Raw genomic sequence first — 23,453 nt, forward strand, 5'->3', positions numbered from 1 at the left:
AACTGTTTGTTACTGAAACTTGGTTCTCCCATTTTGACGTTAGTGAGCAGGTGGATGCGCGCTCCACGCATTCTAGTGCAAAGGCAAACGGTGACGAGGTCATGTATGTGCTCGCACACACATATGCAGCATATACACGTATACTCTCTTTCTCTCTCACAGACACACACACACAAACACACGCACATATCCAAAGGTCCACGTCCACACTGCGCACTCGTACGCGCACCTGCAGGAACTTCAAGCATTAAGAGAACGTGCCGAATAATAGACGTGCTGGTCTCAACTGATTCGACGAAAACCTCGAAGCATGAAGGAAGGAAATGGTCTGCCTCCCGCCACGAAAGTCACCTTCGCTGCTGCGGATGACGACGTCGTGGTGACGCTGGACGACATTGAACGCCTCGCAAACGCCAGCCTGAATCCGCGGTACTTCGTCTACTACAACTGTGGTGCAGAGCAGGAGCAGACGCTTCGGGAGAACAAGTCGGCTTTCATGAGGTGTGTGTGTGCCCGTTTCTTAACATGCTCCTCGTGTCTTTTGTGGGCAATTGATATTGAACATGGCGGTGGGATATGCGGAAATCGGCGTTATTTGACTGGGCTATAGGCACTGTGCATCTTTACCAGCGACGTATTTTTACGACTATAATTCCCCCCCGGTGTACAGTCCGCATGGAAAATTTTTGCCGGAAAAGAGCTGTTCTTCCTTACAAACTCCACACCTGGTGCATACAGTCGTGCGTTTACTTCGTTCTTGTCTTACTCCTAAGTATGGCAAGTCGTTCGTTCCTCGCTAAATAGCATTCCGTGCTAACTACTATTAGGATACCAATGTTAATACGTTTTCTTTTCATAGCTATTATTGTATGATTGTTTGTATTGTTGTAGCATAAAGGAAAATGAGCCTGAACACGAGCTTCTTCATTTCAGAGGCATAGCCTTCGTTGTTTTCGAAAGAATATAGTCACTTATTTACCAGTATCAATAATTGAGCACCTTGAGCACCCAGTCTGTTTGTGCTCAAGGTCGAGTTTGATTCCCATCGTCTACTTGATGCACACGAGAGCAATGACAACACCCTGTTTTTTTTTTTTTTTTTTGCAGAACAGACGCGTTTTAACAGCTGAACGTGTGCTAGGGAAGGGGCCAAAACAACGTTACTAAAACACTCAGTTGGGAAACTCGCCGTCGAAACCTGGGCCGCTGGCGTCCACCGAGACCGAGCTAAATGCGACAACAGCGCCACTCTTTATCATTTGTCTGTACTGTGGTCACCTTGAGCTTTTTGAAAGCCTGTTTTTGCGTAAAAACAAACGAAAAAGACTCTTTTTGTATGAAATTTATTGGAGTTTAGTACAAAAAGAGGGGCGCGTTATGTTTTTAAAATCTTTAGTTTGCAGGGCTTTGCGGCACAATTAATTTTGTGTTTATACAACCATGCCTCAGCGGGCCGTCCCGCCCTAGGTGCATTTTAAGTTCGGTACTTGAACGCGGCGCGTCCGCCGGGGAGACCGGCGTGGCACCCTGTAACTTCTACCGCTGTATCTGTTCTTAAAGCCGAAATAGATGTCACGTGCAGTTCCTCGAGGGGCCGCTGCGGGAGAAATGGTGGCGTTGTGTTCGTCATTACCTCGGTGCTCGGAGACTGATTGGGGCCACTTTTTCTAAGTTGTCTCTATGGGAGTTTCCCATCTGAGTGTTTTAGTAACGTTGGGCCAAAACTACCGTTATTTACGGCCAAAATACCATCAGCCGCCATCGTCTCCCGCTCGCCGTCCTCGGTAACCGTCCCATAGTATGTCGCCGTCAGCGTTGCTCTGTTTAATGTCACGAGCGGCCTTACCTCCAACAACAAACAACGAGTGCGAAAGGGACACCAAATACAGTTGAGAATAATACAGGAAACTCCGGGGTAAAATGGGAGACGGAAGTAGAAAGCGATCCTGGCGGTATGGAGTGGACAACTCGCCCCTTTCCCCGGAAATGAATCAAGTGGGTCTGACTCACTAGTGAAATTGATAGTCTATGAAATTTTCCCATTTTTTGATGGAGCATAGGGAGCATAAGTTCGTGATATTGGACCTCTTGGTATTGTGATGTCAAAATCAACGAGCTCGTTGTCAAAATGCAGTGTGTTCTATAGACCAATCAGGATTTGTATAGCCGATTTTGTACAATCTAAATAATTATTAACCTATTCTGAGCTTGTTGATTTATTTGTTTTATTCGTACCGAAACGTCCTATTAGATGCCCTTGGCTCCAAGTGACCATAATCGGCAATAGGCATCAATTTTTTATGAGACCGACTTGAACAGGCTCCAAGTGCCTAGAATTGATTGATAATTATGTGATTTTTTTGTTTGCTTACTCTTATGAACGGCTTCAAGTAGCTTTTCTTGGCTATTAGCATCTTCTTTGACCAGATTGACCTTAAATGGCTGCCAATGGCTATTGATAAGATAATTGACAATTATCGATTTCGGCGTTGGTGAATGCATATGGTTTCAACTGGCTATTATTGGCTATCAACCTCCACTTTTATATATATTTGATAGATATGGCTACAAATATTAATGAGTAATGAAAACTGAGCTATTTCTGTTTATAAACTGTGATGACTTCAGGGGGCTATTGTTGGCGATTAGAATATATTTCTGACCAGATTGGGCTCAACGGCTACTAATGGCTGTTAGCCAGTATAATAGCAATTATCTGCTGTCTGAGTGTTTATGAATGAGAATGGCTTCAAGTGGCTATCATTGGCTATAAGCACCTATTTTCGTATAGATTGACTGCAAATGGCTACAAACCGCTATTTGTAGATCACTATTGCTTGAGCTATTTTTATATTTACGAAATGAAATGGCTTCAAGTGGATAATGTTGGCTATTTGCATTTATTTTTCACCAGATTGAATTGAAATGGCTGCTGCTGAATATTGGTGAGATTATTAAACAATTATGTGCTACTTGGGTACTTAAAAATGAGTATGGCTTCAAGCGGGTATTATTGGCTTGTGCATCAAATTTTAGATAAATTTGATTGAAATGACTACAAATGGTTATTAATGACTATAATGTTGATAATTATGCGTGTTTTAATGTTTACTAACTGGAACGACTTGAAGTGGCTGTTGTTGGCTATTAGCATCTATTTCTGGCCAGATTGGCTTCAAACGGCTAGCAATGGCTATTAGTGAGTATAATTGCAAATTATGTGCTATATCAGTGTTTATGGATTAAAATGGCCAAAGTGGCTATAACTGGCTATAAGCATTTAATTTTATTGCAATGGCAAGATTTGGCTACAAATGGCTATTAGTGGCTAGTGTTGATAGTTATGAGCGATTTTTGTGTTTACCAACTGAAATGGCTTTAAGTGGCTATTGTTGGCTATTAGCATATATTTCTGACCAGATTGGCTTCAAATGGCTAGCAATGGCTATTAGTAAGTATAATTGACAGTTATGGGATATTTCAGTGTTTATGGATGAAAATGGCCACAAGTGGCTATTACTGGCTATAAGCATTTATTTTTATTGCAATGGCTTGATTTGGCTACAAATGGCTATTAGTGACTACTGTTGATAGTTATGAGCGATTTTTGTGTTTACCAACTGTAATGGCTTTAAGTGGCTATTGTTGGCTTTTATCATCTATTTCTGACCAGATTGGCTTCAAGTGGCTAGCAATGGCTATTAGTGAGTATAATTGACAATTGTGTGCTATTTCAGTGTTTTTGGATGAAACTGGCTACAAGTGGTTATTACTGGCTATAAGCATTTAGATTGGCTTAAAATTGCTACAAATGTCTAGTAGTGACTAGTGTTGATTCAAATGGCTTGCAATGGCTATTAGTGAGTATAATTGACAATTATGTGCTATTTCAGTGTTTTTGGATGAAACTGGCTACAAGTGGCTACTACTGGCTGTAAGCATTTAGATTGGCTTAAAATTGCTACAAAGGGCTAGTATTGACTAGTGTTGATATTTATAAGCAGGTTTCATGTTTACTAACAGAAATGGCTTTTATTGACTATTGTTGGCTATCAGCATCTATTTCTGGCCAGGTTCGCCTCAAATGGCTTGCAATGGCTATTAGTGAGTATAATTGACAATTCTGTGGTATTTCACTGTTTATGGACGAAACTGGCTTCAAGCGGCTATCATTGACTATAAGCATTTATTCTTTATTAAATTGGCTTGAAATAGCTGCAAATGGCTAGTAGCGGCTAGTATTGATAGTTATGAGCAATTTTAGTGTTTACTAACCGGACTGGCTTTCAATAGCTGTTGTTGGCTATTATCATTAATTTTTAACCAGATTGGCTTCAATGGGCTAGCAATGGCTATAGCAAGTATAATTGTGGATATTCATGAATAGTCATTCATAGCCATTCAATGGATATTCATGAATAGCTATCCATAGCCATTCAATAGATTTTCACGAATAGCCATTCATAGCAATTTGAAGCCACTCTGGTAAAAAATAGATGGTAATAGCCAAAACTAGCCACATGAAGCCATTTCAGTTTGTAGACAAAGAAATAGCTGCTAATTAGAAATACTAGTCACTTTAAGCCATTTGTAGCCAAGTCAAGCCGCCCAGGTCAGGAACAGATGATTATAGCCAATAATAGCCAATGCAAGCAAACCAAGTCAAGAATAGATGCCTATATCCAATAATATTCAGTCGAAGTCATTCGAACCTATACAGACTCCAAGTGCATAAATTGTAAATAATAGTTGATGATTGCCATGTATAGCCATTTCAAGCCAACCTAACAAAAAAACATGCTAATAGCCAATAATACCCATTTAAAGTCATTTGCAATCGTAATCACCAAAATAGCATAGAATTGTCAACTATATTCACGGATAGCCATTCGTAGCCATTTGAAGCCAGTCTGGTAAGAAATAGATGGTAATAGCCAAAACTAGCCGCATGAAGCCATTTCAGTTTGTAGACAAAGATATAGCTGCTTATTATAAATACTAGTCACTTTAAGCAATTTGTAGCCAATTCAAGCCACCCAAGTCAGGAACAGATGATTATAGCCAATAATAGCCAATCCAAGCCAACCAAGTCAAGAATAGATGCCTATAGCCAATATTATCCAGTTGAAGTCATTCAAATCTATACACGCTCCAATTGCTTAAGTTTCCAGCTGATAGACATGTATAGCCATTTCAAGCCGATTCGGCCAAGAACTGCCCATAGCCAATAATAGTAGACACTTGAATCCATTCATATTCAAAACATCATGAATACTATGTCACTAATTGTCACTAATGTTCATTCTGAAGCGATTTAAGGCGATATTGTTAAGATTATATGCTATTGCTAACAATAGCAACTTGAAGCCATTTTCATTCATAAGTATAGAATAGCAGAATATTGTGACCAATAAGCACTAATAGCCATTTTTTGCAATTCAAGCCAACCAGGTCAATAACAGATTCCTATAGCCAATAATAGCCATTGGAAGCCAACTTGGCCTGCATAAAATCAAATAAGTCAAAATAGTGACTGATCATCATTGATAGTCACTAGAAGTCATTTGGACCTCAAATCCGCCATATAATTTATAAACATGATGATATAGCCAATAATAGCCATATGAAGCCAAATCAGTCTGCACACAATCAGGTAAGTCGAAATAGTGACTAGTAGCCATTGATAGTCTCTAGAAGTCATTTGGACCCCTAATCTGCCATACAAATAAAAATATGATTGTATAGCCAATAGTAGCCATTGGAAGCCAACTGAGCCTGCATAAAATCAAATAAGTCGAATTAGTGACTGAGAGTGACTGATAGACACCAGAAGTCATTTGGACCCCAAGCCCCACAATCATATACGCAACAATAGTCACATTAGGCCAACTCATTCTGCACAAATCAGGTAAGTCGAAATAGTGACTAATAGCCATTGATAATAACTAGAAGTCATTTGAACCACGAATCTGCTATAAAAATAAAAATATATATTATTTTATAGCCAATAATAACCATTGGAAGCCAACTCAGCCCGCACACAATTAAATAACTCAAAATTGTTACCAACAGTCATTAATAGTCAGTATAAGTCATTTGAACTCCGAATCTGCCATATAACTTTACATATGAATGTATAGCCAATAGTAGCCATTGGAAGCCAACTCAGTCTGCACACAGCAAATAAGTCGAAGTAGTAACTGATAGTGATTGATAGTCACGGAAGTCAATTGGACTCCAAATCTGCCATATAATTTATAAACATGATCACATAGCCAAGAATAGCCACATGAAGCCAACTCAGTGTGGACACAATCAAATAACTCAAAATAGTGGCCAAAAGTCATTAAAAGTAACTAGAAGTCATTTGCACATATCTGTCACGTCAAATTTTTATAAAAAAGCCAAAATTAGCCATTGAAACGACGCCGTGTTGTTTGCACACCGGTGGCGTCGCTGCGTTTCCATAGGGGCTAAGCCTTTTTCTTTCTTTACTTTTGCTCAGGTAAGTTCGCTCTTTGCAAATTTTACAAACAAAAAGCACCATCTGTGGGCAACGCTGCACAAAGTCGTAGCGCAATAGGTTAAAGGGGCCCTCCGGAGATTTCTGCGATCGTCTGTTTATGTTGTTATATTGCGTAGTAGGTGCAAGTTAATATGTATACAAAGTTTTAGATTACAAAACCATTTATTAAGCAGATGGCAGTCGAAATATATCGGGACTATTTTCTCTAGGAAGACAATCCCCCATTCCCTGCACATCGCTAAAACTTGACCAATGGAAATGCTGCATCTCGCGGTGAATGCGAACGTTGTTATTGCGACATTTTTTAAGCTTGTTGTAAATTAGAGTTTGAGAAAAACGTAAACTGATTGTGGTGCGGGGAACATAGTCCACAATTATCGCTCCAAAACCAGCGAACTATGTTTTCTCCCCGCAAGCCTGTTGCTATGGGGTGATGCGTCGGATTGTCTGCTTCCCGGGGCGTCTGCAGGCGTGCGTTTGCGGGACACGTGTTCCTTCTTCTCGTGGCTCCGGACTCCGAAGCCAGCTTTGCGATCCTTCCACGTCAACGAGTCAAACTTTTCCTTGTCATCTGTGGGATGCGACTGCGTATTGCAGTAGCAGCGCGACGGTGCGGTGCGACGAACGACGACTGCCGAGCAGAAAGGCCGGGTTCCTTGACGACGGTCCGCGCGTGTTCGAAAGATTCCTCCATGGGTCGGCGGTAGGCCGCGTTGGTGACGCGCAGTGACGCCGGAATCCTTCGCTTGCTATTGGCTGACGCGTAAAGAGATGCCCCTCCCGTTTTCCGGGGTCATCTTAGAAAGGGGAGCGTGCCGGGGACTTTGATAGCAATTTTATTAGGGAAATCCGCCGCACATGACCGTAATTTTATGATATTTGGCATCCTTAGGGCCTGTAGATTGGGTTACCGCCATAAAGAGACCATCGCAGAACGCTCCGGAGGGCCCCTTTAAGAAACCGAATTTTCCGGTGGATTTAAAGAGCCTGGCGTCTCCTTGTTTCACCCTGGAGAAGGTATTGCCGGAGTGCGCTCGTTTCATGGAGAAAAGCGCCCCTGTATGTCTGAACCTGGGTGTATGATAGTAGGCAGGTGGGAAAAGGAGTGCCGATTGGGCGACCTCATTTTGTCCCCGCTTCAGGAAGGTTCTTGGAACTCCACATATGGCGCCACGCAAAGAAGAAAAAAATAAAAAAAAAAACACAGCCGCATTGAGTTTGCAGGGAACGCGACCCACTGGCAATTTTTTTATTTTGTAAACTGTGTATAAACCACGCAAGTTTAATGGAGCAAGCTGATAACATATCTAATATATAGGTTCTCTGTGGACCGTAGTTTTACGTTATAAGTTTGAAACTTCACTGAAGACACTTAAGACTGCTTACGTGTAGGAATTGGAAAGCATTCCTACACGTAGCACGTTTTAACAAGCAGCGGGCCACGTCTTCCTGTTTGCACATGGCGCTCCGGCGTTGACATCACGCTCCCCGACTACGCAGGAGCGGCGCCCCCGCCGGCTCCACGGCTTCCGTGTCGAAGCAACTCCGTTGCTGTGCTTTTCTTTGCGTTTTATTTCTTAGGCGGATCCGCTTTGTCTTGAGCGGCACGCGCTTGATGACGTACTTTTATGGCCACCTTTCGGGCACAACGCCGACGCCTTTTTGCGTAATGAGGCAAGTAAGGCTTGCGCCTTATTAAAAGATAAATATTCGTCCCTTCCTCACGCACCGTGGCCTTTGCAGTGGAAACGCACGATGTATTGTGTGTTGCTTCGCGTTGATGCTTCCCAGAGGAACTTGGACCGCATTTTATGCTTCAATGACGTGGACATCGTCGCGTGTAGCCTCTCTGAAATAAAACCCTGCCAAAAAGGAGCCCACGAATGGGTGTGGAACACGAAGTTTGCATCTGTAGCGGTCGCACATCCCAGTTTTGGCCTTGTTATTTGGCAACTCAAGATCAGCTTAGCAATGGAAAACCGTGATCTGTATCATACTCCGATCGTAATACAGGGTTCACTGGCAAAATGAGGTGGCGGAGCATTACCCACAAAAAAGAACGGTGTTTCTCTTTACTAGGGACGTAGCCAGGAATATATTTGGTGATGGTGGTGGTGGAGGGGGGGGGGGTTATGATTTAGGGTACGGAGGGTGACAGAGTTGTGGGGTAAAATGCATGTGCATATGATACGATTGACGGATATCGCAGCGAGCTTATAGGGCTGAAGCTACTCCTTCGTTTCACGAGTCGTCGCCAGGCCGCGCCATTTTTCGCTACACCCTCAGAGCGACGCTAGCTCAACGCTTTCCCTTTCACATCTTTTCCGCTGGAAGGCCTCGCCTGTGCTGGAGTTGCGTAGTGACCCTAAAGTAGCGAATACACGCACGAGCAACCGAGGGTTTATAGCCAGTAACTTTTCTGGACTTGCGCGCACAGGTTACGCCTGCGTCCACGGGTGCTAATGGGCGTCGCGGTGAGGAACACGGAGGTGACCCTACTCGGAGACCAGAAGCTCTCCCTCCCCGTGGGCATCTCGCCCACAGCAGCTCACACGGGAGCCCACCCGGATGGTGAAGTGGCTACCGCAAAGGGTGAGCAAGCTGCCGTCACCGAGACACTTTTAGAAGGCTTCCTCCGAGTATCGCACTGGATCTTTTTCTCTCGTAATTCTACAGATTTTCCGACTTCGTTATATAGAGCTTCCACAATGAACCCCTGCGCTTTCAAACGAGCCGTAAATCGGCGACTGAACGTTGAAATTTGAAACTTTCACCGAATATGCATTTAGGTGGTGACTATTACTCGGTGCAACTTCAAGACGTTTCTCTCGTTCTGTGGAAGATGAGACGAACAAACTTGCCAAGGTCAACAGAGGACGCGCTCACAGACGGCACAGTTAGCGATGGTTGTCATTCGTGGCTCCGTTTCCCGCTCTAGGTGCAGGAAGCAGATGTCACTCTCTGTGTTCAGCTCACTGCGCCCAGCGGAAGATGGTGGGGCGGCACTCAGTTCGCCGAAAAACCTTTTAGGGAACGCCTACTTTTCATTGAAAGTACCTTTATCGAATGGTCGGCCGCCGCGAAGCGGCGTTCACGGGTGGGCCAGGTGGGCTAACATTTTTTGCAATGAGCCGCCGCAGACTGTCGCCGCGAAGCGGTCTGAGTGCAGGCGGGGAGGTGGGTTAACACAGGCCCCAGTTTTTCGGTAAAACGTGGATTCGCCCAAATGACCGTTGTTCGGTAAAACGTCATTCGCTCATGTGATATGGACCCAAGATGGCGCCATACGTTACAATCATCACTAACCCCGTCGTTTGCGAACACGTCAGACGTTTTTTAGTTTGACAAGTTTTTTAGTCTCATTTTTTGCATAAAGAGAGCTACGCCTTGAATATATTCACAAAGTCCACCGCCTAAATGTACATACGGTGAAAGCTCTTTATGTGCAGGCGCCGATATTTACGGTTAGTTTAGAGCGCAGGTATTCATTGTGGACAATCTTTTATACTCCATCTTACGAATGTATACAGTCCAGCAGATAAAGACGCAGGCATGTGAGTCTATAGACTAACGCGCCGTTTACAAACAAGCCCACACGAGGCAGGGGCATTGCACCTGCGCAGGAACCATATTCGCGCCAAGCGTGCCCCTGGCAATAGCAGCGCCCCCGCAGCACCGTGACGTCAGTGTCACGTGTTTGTATATACAGCCAATACCACCTATAGGAGACAAGGCCTATGACGTCATTGTTAGTGGCACCCCGACCCACCCCAAGCGGCAAACACGTTGAAGCTCGACTAGAGCCTCCGCAAAGCAGCAGACGCGTCCGTCTTGGCGACGCGTACCGCTCGATGTGACACGCTGCAAGATGCGCTGGCTGCGATTCTGACGCAAGGTACACTCATAGAAGAAAGGGTTTATGTAGTCCTACCCATAGGGAGGAACGCTCTTAGCCTATGTTCTTTCAGCTGTGCCACACACCCTCTCTTTGCTGCTTCGCTCCTGTTTAACCCTGCGAGACATGGAATAGGCTTTGTTCGGAGCCGAACACACCACCTGAACTCCTTCCGTCCAGCAACCTTTTTTAACTCGTGGGTCATCCCATGAACATAGGGCGCTAGCACCACCGCATGTCGAGTTTTTCTTTTCCTTTGTAGTTTTATACGTGCAACAAAATCCGCGCTTGATGATCCTGGAGACCTGCTCGCAAATCGCTACCAGGATCGAGGCTTGTGGAACAGTTCACAAGTTTCAATACGCCCTGTGTGAGAAGGAGGTAGTCTACCAGATTCCACTGAGATACGACCGAAATTACATTGGACAAACCGGCTGATGCATCAACGATCGGACGAGAGAGCACGCTAGTGAAAAATCTGTCAGAAGGAGGACATTTCTTAACCCAATGTCGTGCATATCAATGTTCAGCACTCTTCTACAATGTAAACATCGTGGCAAGGAACAGGACAAAACTGGGACGTGAAATCCTGGAGGCCCTTGCCATTGAAGAAAAAGGCGGTGAATGCATTAGTGCAGCTTCTCTCGCGCTACACAAGAAAGAAAAAAAGGTCTCTTTGGGACATAAATATTCGGTGAAGTAGGAAGGAAAAACATGAAGAAAAGAGAATATTTCCTCGTGTGGGGTTCCTAGTAGAATAGGAGGAAAAAGAAAAATCAGTTGTTATTCCAGCGGTGAGTATGTTTATTCTAGTGCAGCTGGCCTTAGCTGAAGTTTGAACCAACTAACTCGGCGACAACATTTCTTGGCAATGCAGTAAAGAGGAGGAGAGCCCGCGCACAGCTTTATTCAGCGCTCAAAATGGGAGAGGGAACGCGTGCCTGCACCCTCCACTGCACTGCCAAGAAAAGTTGTCGCTGACTGTAGCTCAGCTTAAGCCTGTTCCTTCAATGCGCCTGCATCCAACGAAGCGGCAGCTGTGGATGCGGGCGATCCGGGGGAACAATGCGGACTGCTCGTAAAGTCGGCTTTCATAGGAATCTCGCGTTTACAGTTGCCCCTTCAAGGTGTAGAGAGCACTAATGTAGCAACCCAATTGTATCTGAATTGTGGCACCACTTTTCGGTGATGATTGTATTTATGAACGCCGTGCGTAATAAACGCGGGGCGTTTTTCAACTGGCACACTATAGGCTGGCGGGTCTCCTCACTCTCGGCCGCCCCGGCCGCTCGCGCCTGAGCCCCGTGCTTACGGGCTCTGGCGCCTGGCTGTTACGCGACCACTTCATGGTGTCCGAAGCATGGTCGGAAGTTACTCCACGATGCCGCTTCTGCCAGCAGCCTCTGCCTTCTCGCTCCGGGCTCTGCCGCCGTTCAAGTTCGACGAAGCCAGCCAGTGACCTGTCTGGCTCCATTAATTTGAAGATTACTCTTTTGCATCGGGCCTGTCCGCCGTGTCTGAAGAAACCAAAGTGCGCACCGTCCTATACTGCCTGGGTCCCCAAGCTCGCGTGGTCCCTTCGTCCATCGTGCCAGATGACGAGGCCTGCAGCTCGTATGCCGACATCGCAGCAAAGCTCACGGGCTACTTCGTGCACCCCATCAACTAGGTGTACGAGTCGAGTCGCTTCCACAAGCACAGGCAGTTGCCGGGCGAGACCATCGACGAGTTCTTTACTGCGTTGCATAAACTCGTCAAAAAGTGCGACTATCCGGACCCGGTGGTGGAGGACCGGATTGTACGAGACCGGTTCGTTGTTGGGCTGAAAAACCCGCGCCTGTCCTATCACCTTTGCCAGAATTCGAAGCTGACGCTCCGACAAGCGCTCATGCTGCTTCGCCAACACGAGGATGCGGAAAACAAGAGAAAACTTCAAACAACGTCTTCGCAGTCAAGTGCCCTCAACGTTGACGCTGAGTCGAAAAAGCCAACCAAGATGGCGCCCGTCTCCAGAGTTTGAGAACTTTCTCGAAGCCGGCACCACGGCCCAGCCAGCCTCGTGGATCGAAGGTGTCGTGCGACTACTGTGGCAACGCACCGCACTCACGTTCCGAGTGTCCTGTCAGGAGAGCTACGAGTAACCGTTGCCGAAAAACGGGACATTTAGCGTCCGTTTGACGCTTGGAAACGAAGCGTCTCAGCCATATACAGTTGCACTCCGTGGAATCACCGCAAGCGCCCGGCCGGTACGTCGTCGTACACGTCAACGGCTGCCCCCTCCAGTTCAACGGGAACTCCGGCGCGGACGTTTCTGTCGTCCACCGCTTTTTTCCGGGACGTCCTGCCTCGTTGGACAAACCCAGGGGCGAGCAACTCGTCGGTCCGGGACGCTGCCGTCTCAACCTTCTCGGGACGTTCCCGGCTACCCTGGCATGGCGAGGTCGGACAGTGCACAAGAAGCCGTACGTCGTCGGCGGCGTAGACACTCCTCTGCTAAGCAACGCTGCGATAGTCGCTCTCGGGGTTGTCGACTCCGTAACCGACGCCGACCTGCTGCAGACGACTCCGTCGCCGTCCGTTCCGACGCCGCCTGCTGCCGCTGCTCCACTATTCGCGGAAATTGGTAAGATGCCGGACGTGTACCACATCCGCATCAAACCCGGAGCTGTGCCCTTCTCGCTGAGCGTACCAAGAAGGATTTCAATTCCTCTCAGATGGGTGGTGAAAGACAAACTCGACAATATGGAGAAGGAAGGCGTCATCCGTCGTGTTGAGACACATACGGCGTGGTGCACCGGCCTCGTCAGGGTACCCAAGGCTGCGGGTGGTTATCAGCTCTGCGTCGATCTAACCAAGTTGAATCAGGTCGTTCTCCGGGAGAGGCACCTGATGCCGACCATCTACCAGTTTCTGGGACTACTGAGGAGGGCCATCGTCTTTTCGAAACTCGATGCGACGTCGGGGTTTTATCAAGAGCATTTCCGAAACCAGCCAATAATATACAACGTTTATCGTGGCCTTTGGGCGTTACTGCTACAGACACTTTCCCTTCTGCATCACCTCAGCCCGAGAGGTGTTCCAACGCCAGATGCCACGTATCCTCGAGGGCCTCGACGGGTGTGTCAACATGGTGGACGACATCCTCGTTTTCGGCAGAGACAGATCGCAGCACGACGCCGGACTCGACGCCGTCCTCAAGAAACTGCAGCAAGCGGGCGTTACGCTTAACGCGCCCAGTGTCAGGTTGGCGTGTCGTACCTCAAGTTCCTGGGTCTGGTCGTCAACGCCAAGGGCATAGCACGTACCGGACCCAGACAAGGTCTCCGCCATCACGAGTATGCGATCTCCAACAAATGTGCACTGGGTGCGACGCCTCCTGGCGTCGCACCTAGTGCCTATTTGGGAGCTATCCGGAAGCCTGACACAAGAACGATAAAGCAGCGGGTCGAGGGTGAGAACATACAGCAGGGGGGACAAAAGGCAGCCCTGGCTGATTCCCCTCGTGACCGGAAGAAGTGCAAGAAGCCACCCATTTACCTGTAAATGACTGGTTAACCCACTGTAAAAGAACTGCAGTAGACAAACGAACACGTCCGGGAAGCTAAACGCCCACAGAACCTCGAGCAGAGAAATGGTGTTGGACCCTGTTAAATCCATTTGCCTTATCAAGGGAAACATAAGCCCCCACAGATGGGTGAAATTGACACAGACGAAGAGGTCGCGTGTGAAAAAAAGGACGAAAAATTTTCCTTCCCCGCAAAGAACATGTCTGAACTGGCCATACCAAGTGGGGCAAAACTGAACACGGGCACGAGATAAGTAGAGACTCCACCAACTTGTAATCCTCGTTCAGCAAGGTGATTTGACAGATAGCCACGTTCCTTCGGGAGGAGAATTACACGACCCCGCCTGAAGGATGGCGGCACTTCACCCATCTCTAGGAAAAAAAATAACGAGGTGGACTAAAGCCGGGGTCACACCGCTTATGCATCCTTCAAAAGACAGTCTCCATTCAGATTCGAACGCGAGTCACCGTGACGTCCGTGCTTCGAATGCCGCACGGCAATGAGTTCAAGGAAACAACTTGGCACGCGGCATTTGAAACACGTATATTACGGTGACCCATGTTTACAGTCTGTCAGCGAGGATGTCCTAAAATGTAACGTAAAACTCGGCTGGTAAGGAGATTTCCACATGCTGCATGCAGTCGAGTAGCGAGGAATTATTTTTGGGGGGTGGGTGGGTGGGGTAGGGGGGAGGGGGCTGAGGTGGCTGGGATGTCCATGATTTGGGGCGCGGAGAGGGGAGGGGGGTCAAAATTCATGTGTATATTATAGGAAGTATTCACTGGCGGCCATAGCTGTGTGCACGACTGTTGAGCGCGTGCTGATGGCGAGCGTCCACAGCTCTTTTGTAACGTGCATCCCGCACCCTCAAGATTGCCGGTCATAACAGCCTATTAATGTGGGCTCGTTCAGAGCATGCGCTCTAGACATCACTCACAAATATGGCGCCCAGTGAATGCTCCTTATTAGCGCCGAGATATTTCGGTGGCGCCCTCTAATGGTGTCATCCGTGACGTCATGACTGGGATTTGCCTCGCCGTGATGTCACCAGTTGTTACCCTGGCTACTTACCACCGGGTGCGACCACGAGTTCGATGGTGTGTTTAAAAAGCACCGTGGAAGCTAGAACCCATCGCAACCGGAACTAACACCGTCAAAGTTGACAATCTGACAATGCTCATATGCCCATGGTCTGGCCAATCGTGGAAAGCTGACCGCAGCGACGCTTTTGGTCGCGCACATTGCTAATAGGGTCGGCTAAATGTTCGGGGGCGCCCCCCCCCCCCCCCCCTCCCCCTTCTCCCTTAGCTACGCTGCTGCCTGCATGCTAATGCTGAACTTTGGAGTGGTAGCCAGGCCGCCAGAAAGGTATAGTACGAGGCCGGTCGTGCTCCAACTCCTCGCCAAATCTAGGCACGCACTTACAGCCGCTGTAGGTTTGTGTTTCAACGGTTGCTCTCAGTAACTTGAATGGATGCAATGCAAGCGAGCACTGACTTAATTTTTATGCAGTGCTTAGATGCACTACTTCGTCAACGGACCAATCGAAATCGAAACCATGCCACTCCCCTCTATGGCCAAAGAGCTCACATAATGCAACGCGCGCATTGTTGCATTCAGGGATTTTTGGGGTCGCCTGTTTCAAAGAAACCAGTGGTTCTAACAGAGGGGACCTTTATCAAGCCGTTACCGTGTTCAGCGTACCGCACTTCCGGAGCCTTTGAAGCATGCTTTTCAGCGCGCGCCCAGCAGTCGCAGTATTACCCGGGCGCGCGCTTAAAAGCTTGCTTCAAAGGCTCCGGTAGTGCGGTACGCGGAACACGGTAATGTATGTAATGTATGCACAAAGTGTTTAGAGGCCATTCTCCGGCAAAACTTATCTCGGTGGTGTCAGTCGACGTGTGCCGCGAGCCGCCGTCCGTGCAAATTCGAGAAAACACCACCACAAACAAATGCTCTGGATTGGGGCATTTGGTGCTGGGTGTCGCCATTTCGTTGAACCTATTCGAAATAGATCGAGCGAAATTTCTCCTGTCAAACTTATTTACACAAACACCCTAGTACGTATAACCATTCGTTTCGTCCCTTTTATCTTCTAAGTAATTTTAATTTTAAAATTGCCTTCAAATGCGCTCAAATCGATCAAAACGGTCATTTTTATGGATTTCAATCAAAACCTCTAGCGTATTCAAAGGAAAATCTAAGGCCTTCATAATGATCTTTAAAAAAAATCAGTAACTCAGGTTTGTGTAGCGATATTTGTCCATTGAGGGACGAGCGGGTGAATCCCCCTTAAAAAAACTATTTTTGCGTTTACATCTTTTACACATTCGAAATCATTAAAAAAAATAAGACCAAATAAACTACTTTCTAAATGATTTGTTTTTTAAAATTTGAAACCTTCGTGTAGAAGCCACGCTACACTGTCCATAAGTCGAATTTCGTCGAACTTCGCAAAAAAGTTCAAAGGTTCGTCGAAGCAGTCGAACCTCGAGGTTTGACGTCGAATCTGAGGTTCGACAAAACTTTGCGACATTCCTAGTGAATGCGGCGGGTCGCATTTTTCGGAGGCACAATGGGGGATAGCGGGTGTATCAATGGAGCGCGCGTAGCCCCCTCCCCCCCCCCCCCCCCCCCCTAACACAGCTGGCGGCAACAGTCTGCGGATGGCTCATTAAAAAAATATTAACTAACTTGGCCCACCCGTACACGCTGCTTCGCGGCGCCCGCCGGCGGCCCAAGCCCCGCTGTACCCCATTGCCCCTCCCAGGTGGCCACGATGCATGTACCGGAAGTCGACCTTTTGAAGCGTTGCAGAGGATGGACGGTAGGGTGCTGAAGACACGTTTTATGCTCGTTCACCGTCATTAGGAAAAAAAAGGAAAAAAAAAAGAAATTTGTCCATTGCTTAAACTCGTAACAAAATCGAGCGACACTGGCGGCGCATACTACACTCAAATGTTGCGACAGCGGTTGGGACAAAATGCCAAAGTTTCGAGTCACGCAGTCAAAGTTGAAAGCTAATAAAACAACAACAAAAAAAACTTTTGAAAATGTTTATTAAAAGAGAGAACACAGCGAGCAAGTACTCTAAAGTGCGTCTTGGACGCATCGGAACGCGAACAGGGGCACGCCAATCAAAGGGAAACACAGGCAAGGCAAATATATCGCGCGATGACTATGCAGTGAATCTCACGCCCCCATTGGTTGAAGTCGAGGGGAAACAAACGAACGAGGGGCGCAAGAAGCAGATGGACTTGTAAGGTGCGTAAAATACCTATCTTCTACCAAACATTTCATTAAAAAAATAATTAAAAAATCTGCTATGATTTTCGAATTAGGTAGCGTTACATTTTGAAACTTTGCCGTTTTATCTTAAACGATAGCGCGACAGTAGTACGAGTATTGGACGATGTGCACGCAGCGAGAAGTTGAGGGAGAAGATAAGGCCCGGTGAGAGTGATCACGTACACGACGGAGTCCCTGCAGCTGCTCCTGAGCGGAAATTTCGGCCTTGACTTCCTCCTTTGTTGTCACGTGCTTGCTCGTCTGGTAGGATAGTAGTGCAGGGACAAGGCGCCTTTGTCTCTGCACGCTCCTCACTATACAATCGGCGCGAGCAAGACCGTCGTCCGTCCTTCGCCCAGGGCGAGCAGTGGCGTCAGGGCCTGCCGTTCGGCGCAGCGAACGCCAGCGTCATCTGCTCGTCGTAGCCATGACTGCTTTGACTTTGGAGAAAGGGGAGAGGAAATACATCGACGGGCACGTTGCTTTCTCTCGCGTTCCAACTGACGGGGAAATCGCGGCTTAAATGGCGTCTGCTCCGGACCCAGGAGAAACTGCGGCGACGGAGTTTTGCTGCACGCGTGATCACCCTCTCTCACCGCGCCTCATCTCCTCCTCTCCCGCAATTGCTCACCGCGTACGGTTTTCTTTTCGGTTCGATGCACCAGGGTCGGGCTAGAGTGAAAAAGATCACTTTCTTGCGGCCATCACACGGGAAAATTTTCTCCCTAGCACCGCATCACGGTTGGGTCGCTGCGACCTCACTCCTGCTCAAGTGGAGCTCTAACCTCTCCTAGGGTAACTAAATGGCAGAAAGAGGGTATCTTCTTTATTTTTTTTTTCTTTCGCTGTCAACTCCTGATTGGCGGAGAAGAGGTCACATACGCCAAATTTGTTTTTCGCGCTTGCGGGGAAGCCGCCTTGAGGAGCACCGGGTTTGTAGGCGGTACGTGTATTTGGCCTTGCGCTCGCGAAACGCCGATATTACACGGAGGTATAGCGAGTAGGAAGCTTCATAAACCTTCGGACATTCTGTGTTAGATATGCGTAAGTGCGTAAGTGGCCTTGAGCAAGCAGGCGACACAATGACCACGACGACCAAGCGCGCGATCGCGTGCTTCCGTACTTTTCCCGCAATACTTGAAGCAACAAATTCGAAACCGTTGTTATACTCTGCTAAGTAAGCAGAGCATGTACGGTTACTCTTAGCGCCCCCTACGGCGCTGTATCTCCTTATAAACAGGCACCAGCCCCCCCCCCCCCCCCCCCCTTTTATGCGGGTTTATTCATTCCAGGGCCCGAATTGAAGCAATTTCCAGACCACTCAGTGCCATGGACCTTGAGGCCGCCTGCCTGCAGAGACTTACGCGGATCACCTCTTTTTCTTCGTCTTCTCAAAAAAAAAAAAAACTGTTTTCTATAAACAAGCGATTACTTAAAAAAAAAAAAAAACTAATCAACGCACTAGGGTCGTGTAAGATGAGTACATTAGAACACATTTTTAATCACTGTGGGCAGAACAGATCTCGAGTGTACTTCAGCTAGTGTTGGAAGGGGTACCGGGATCGCGGCCCAAAAATCCCATTGTTGCTAAGCGAGAGCAAAGGCCGCGAGGAAGGCCTCTTTCCCGTCCAGCCGTGGGTGAACACTTTAAATTTTGCGAGTGACTGAAGATCTAACCTTACTGCTTCTTGATGTCTTCGTTACCAGCTGCACAGAATGCGAGGACCGTAATGGTTCTGAGCACCTTTTGTGGCACCTCCATCGAAGACGTCCGGAGCGCGGTTCCCGATGGGCTCCGCTGGTTCCAGCTGTCCATCTACAAGGACCGCGACTTTACCAGGAGTCTCATGGAGCGCGCCGAACAAGCGGGCTTCAAGGCACTCGTGATGACCGTGGACGTGCCCGTGCCGGGACTCTGGATAAAAATGAGAAAGGCAGCGAGCAACAGGTGGGTTGACTGGTGGTCAGCTCGGTGTGCGACACTGAAGGTAGTTCGGACGCACAACCTTCGGAAACGATGCAAAAGTTCTGCACGACCCCTCGGTAAGAGTCTAAAGCCACACTTGCCCATACATCACACAACCGGCAGTCTGCAGACATGCTTGAAGATGTATGAAGCAAATGTGCTTTGAACATTCTTGATGCGCGGATAATTTTGTCATCATGTCCGCAGCAAACACCGCGTCTTTTTGTATGATGCACGAGCAGTGTATTTTTGGAACCTCACCAGTGGGAATACTGAACACTCTCCTCGTCGCTGGGTGATAGAAAGTATCGAAGAACTCCCTTCCAAGGGATGGCGCTAGTGTACTCGCCACGCTCTGTAACGAAAGCCTGCTGCTTCAGGATGTCTGGGTGAGGTATTCCCGCTGGTATATGGTGTCATGGTTACAATGTGTACACTGAAGGTATACTGCATCTAACGAATGTTTGCAGAGCGGAGGAAGGCACGGGCGTGTGAGCTACGCTCAGTAGAAGGCTCTGTTTGAATAACTCGCGCACAAAAGACATTTCTCAAGGCTACGCGCTCGTACCTATACATTTGTGAGCACCGCAGATGTTAGCGAAGTGGAGTATAAGTAGTGTCTCAAGGATATGCATAGAGGAATCCAAACTACCGTGCCGGAAAAATTTTTCAGCCCAGTTCTTTAAGTGGGCTTTAATGTTCCTGTGGCACTTTTCACTAACAAGAGATTGACGGTTCAGGCAACACGGCTGAAATACTCCAGGCTGTTGAGGATAATTGTCTCGCTGTTGATCTGCGGTCGCAGATTGACACGCATGTTGTTTCGATAATGTCGCGGACATCGGAAAGTTATGCCGAGACCATTGTAATGAGGATTCGCAAGAATGTTCAGCTGAAGTGTATTTCCCATTGGTGGCGGATTTAGACGCGGATGCATATCTATGCTCGCTCTGTCGACAAAGCACGAACCGAAAATAGACCCCACATTCACCGAAAATGCTTATATTGTTCATTTGGATCTATGCCCTTGATTTTTTTTGTCTAGAAGGAGTTCAATTTTACAAAATGCTTTGGAGTGAGCGCAATATCATGGGTGATATTGCGAGTAACTCATTCTCTCTTCGTTTACTCAACCAGCTAGGTCTCTTCCTTCTTTCAGGCCACTATCCCGCAGCGAACACATTCAACAAGGCGGTTTTTTTTTTTGGTTTTTTTTTCTAGCTAAAAAACAAAACAAAAAGAGAATAAAATGAGTGACTCAAACAACCATCCATAAATTAAGGTCTGAGATCCGTGGCAATGCCGAGAAAAAACTCACGTCTCGATAAAGACTACTGAATCATTTAACGGACAACGCTAACGCAAAGCGACCTGATGTAGTTTTCGAACCGATTTATGTTGTTGTTTTTTCTCCAGCATTATCACCGTATTGGGCGCGCCCGGGATGCCCCGTGCGGAAACTTGGAATGGCCTTTATCGCGATGTTCTCGATGCCTCCGTGACCTGGGATGACGTCACCTGGCTCAAGAGCATCAGCAAGTTGCCCGTGATTGCGAAGGGGATTCTGACAGGTGCACACGCGCTTCTTTCTGTCATTTCAAAAATGTCGCCTTCTGTGAGCCAGGCGGAGTGTTCAGTACTTCGCATGGTGTAAGAAGCACATTCAGGGGATGTTTCAATCCGCGGCGACAAAAACAAAGGGAGTGGTCAGATAATGTCAAAAGCTAGGGCTCTACAGACAGCTTAAGAAATCGAGAATTTGGCAAGTTTCGAGCGTCCTTTATGGTATTATGGTCGCTCCGCAACCAGCCCGAGAGCGGTATTCGCCAATAAGAACGCAGAAAAAGGAATTATGAAGCAAGGCGTTAGAACGTATCTAAACCCGCCTTGCATTTATAATCTGTCGATGACTCTATAGTGACTGATAGCTTTAAGACACGCAGGTTGTTTCTTATAAAATTCCTAGCTACGTCAATCTGATTGGCCGCGAAATAATATTTAAATTCTAGCGACTTGCCAAGCACTTCGTTTATTAAGCTCTTCGTAGCAACAGTTTCGAACTCGCGGTGCACCAATGAAAAAGGCATTGCAAAAATAAGATTAAAAAAAAAAGCGCAGGCTCAATAAAGCATCAGTTTTGGTGGTGTGGACACCCAAAGCGTGCACAACTATCGGTGAATGCGCATGATGAAGCGGCATTGCGTGATCATGTGAAGAAACCGGCTCTAGAAGGGAAGAAACTGGCAAAGCTGCGCTCATGATAGACTAGACTTCATTTCAGATTAAGTCAAGACGCAGCCGACGTTACAAGATAATGGGACCAATCAAGCAGGGTCAGAAGAGCAAGACACTGGGCCTTTCTCTGTTAGCAATGATTGACCACGCAGAAAAACAAGGCGAACACAATGATTGTGCCCTTTTGACGTTTTCTGATTCGTCCCATCAGCTGGTAGCGTAGGCTGCGTCTGGTCTTAAGGTAAAGCGATGTTCTGAAAATTGGTCGAAGGACAAAGGATTGCCAACCATAGGTAAACTCGAACAGAGCCCAACCTCTGCACTGCGTCAATCGGGCCCTTCTTCTGTGGGTCTGGCACTTTTTTTGCGCGCGGATAGATGGCGCCAAAAAACAGAGACGCCTGCTTTGGAAACATTACCTACGAGCTCAATCGAATGGAGGGTAATTGCCCAAATGTCTTTCTTATGCCATGGTTCTTGATGAATTCTCTCTACCAACAAAAGGAGAGCGTAGCCGCGATATCTTAATTCCTAGAGGCGACGCAAATGCCCTGTGGTTGAGAGGAGCTTCCCGGAGCTTTGCAGACTTTCCCAGTATAAGAATGCAACCAAACGAGGCAATGAAATAGAACACCGATGTGTCTTGAATTTTTTTGTGTAAGAATACTGTTTTTACAACACAGTTGTAAAAACTAAGAAGAAGGCTTCGTTTTAGGGTGCTCTCGTACACGCACGATCAGGCACCCCACTTCGTGGAGGGGTCAGACAGCGAGCTCTAGTTTCTTGTTACCTGTATGTAAAGATGCATTCAATATCTCTCTCTTTGTCCATTTTTCTTTCTTTCGCGAGCACTCGTAGTATATTCGAGAAGTACTCTTATGCAAGGCACAGCGGAGGTGTTCTTGTTTTCTCAACGAGATGAGAAAGATGCACAGATTTTAATTCATTCGCCTTCCCTACACTCATACTTTTTAAAACAACACTAAAAAAAAAAAGGTTAAAACGAAAATTTCAAACAAAATTTATGGGGAATTGCTATGCAATATTGTTGGATACCTGAAAGGGTCTTGCATCAAAAACGTTTAGAGATAGTCTGAGTTTCCAGATGCTAGACGCCCACGTTTACAGCGCTCATCGACAGATGATATAACGCCTGGCATATGTATACATATTCCAGGCGTTCTATGATCTCTTGATAGTTGTTCCTAGAATGAAGCGATACCACCGCTAATCGGGCTGATAAACCTAACGATCTTCCAGAGCCTTCCATACTCCCGAGCTTCTTTCCCTCAGTGCGCACAGGTGGTCGACCTCCTCCACGCCTCTCTCATCCTTCCTTGCTTACCCCTTGGGTCACATGACCTCCCCATTAACCATTCAACGTCGAGCAGCCCACTCTCCCTCTCCCAACCGATAACGATGATAATCAGTTTCGAGCCGACGCGGCCACTCTTTTATCCAGCATTCACTTCAGTCAAGGCTTCACGAATTGCCCAGCACACTAGCCAAAGAACGTTTCACGTTAAAACAGCTTGGACTTCACTGAATCAAAAAGTTGCCCTCAGGTATGCACACTGCGGCGTAGGCGGTCGTCGTGTCTTTTTGTTGTTACGTCGTGAACGGGTTTTGCTAATTTTTCCGAAGTTTTCTTGAACGCTTCAAACATTCCAGCCGAAGACGCCGAGGAAGCTGTCAAGCACGGGGTCTCGGCCATCTTGGTTTCTAACCATGGTGGACGACAACTGGATGGCGTCCCGTCAACAGTATGTGTCAACCATACTCTTATATAAAAAAACAATTAGCTAGTAAATTTTGCATCCGATGGCAATAGGAAATGAATCTCTTAAATATATGAGTGAAACGTTTGCCGTTGCTGAAATGCGTCGGATGAAGTAAGATAAACAAGGTATGTTCATGACGAAAAGGGAGACGGTATGCAGGACAAAAAATACTCATAAAGCAAATTTAAAAAATCAG

General features: G+C 47.0%; 1 protein-coding gene across 1 annotated transcript in view; it reads left to right on the forward strand.

The window, feature by feature from the left end:
- The first annotated feature begins 233 nt into the window (after positions 1–233).
- Positions 234–23,453, forward strand: part of LOC115308245 (hydroxyacid oxidase 1) — a 28,350-nt gene continuing 5,130 nt past the window's right edge. The window contains exons 1-5 of the mRNA XM_040210108.3: positions 234–501; positions 8,964–9,118; positions 18,983–19,223; positions 20,658–20,812; positions 23,148–23,239. Coding sequence (XP_040066042.1) covers positions 311–501; positions 8,964–9,118; positions 18,983–19,223; positions 20,658–20,812; positions 23,148–23,239 — 834 coding nt within the window. The 5' untranslated portion in view covers positions 234–310. The remainder of the gene's footprint in view (positions 502–8,963; positions 9,119–18,982; positions 19,224–20,657; positions 20,813–23,147; positions 23,240–23,453) is intronic.

This window comes from Ixodes scapularis, unplaced genomic scaffold (assembly GCF_016920785.2).
Source record: "Ixodes scapularis isolate PalLabHiFi unplaced genomic scaffold, ASM1692078v2 PGA_scaffold19__2_contigs__length_565841, whole genome shotgun sequence".
In the NCBI taxonomy this organism is placed as follows: Eukaryota; Metazoa; Arthropoda; class Arachnida; order Ixodida; family Ixodidae; genus Ixodes; species Ixodes scapularis.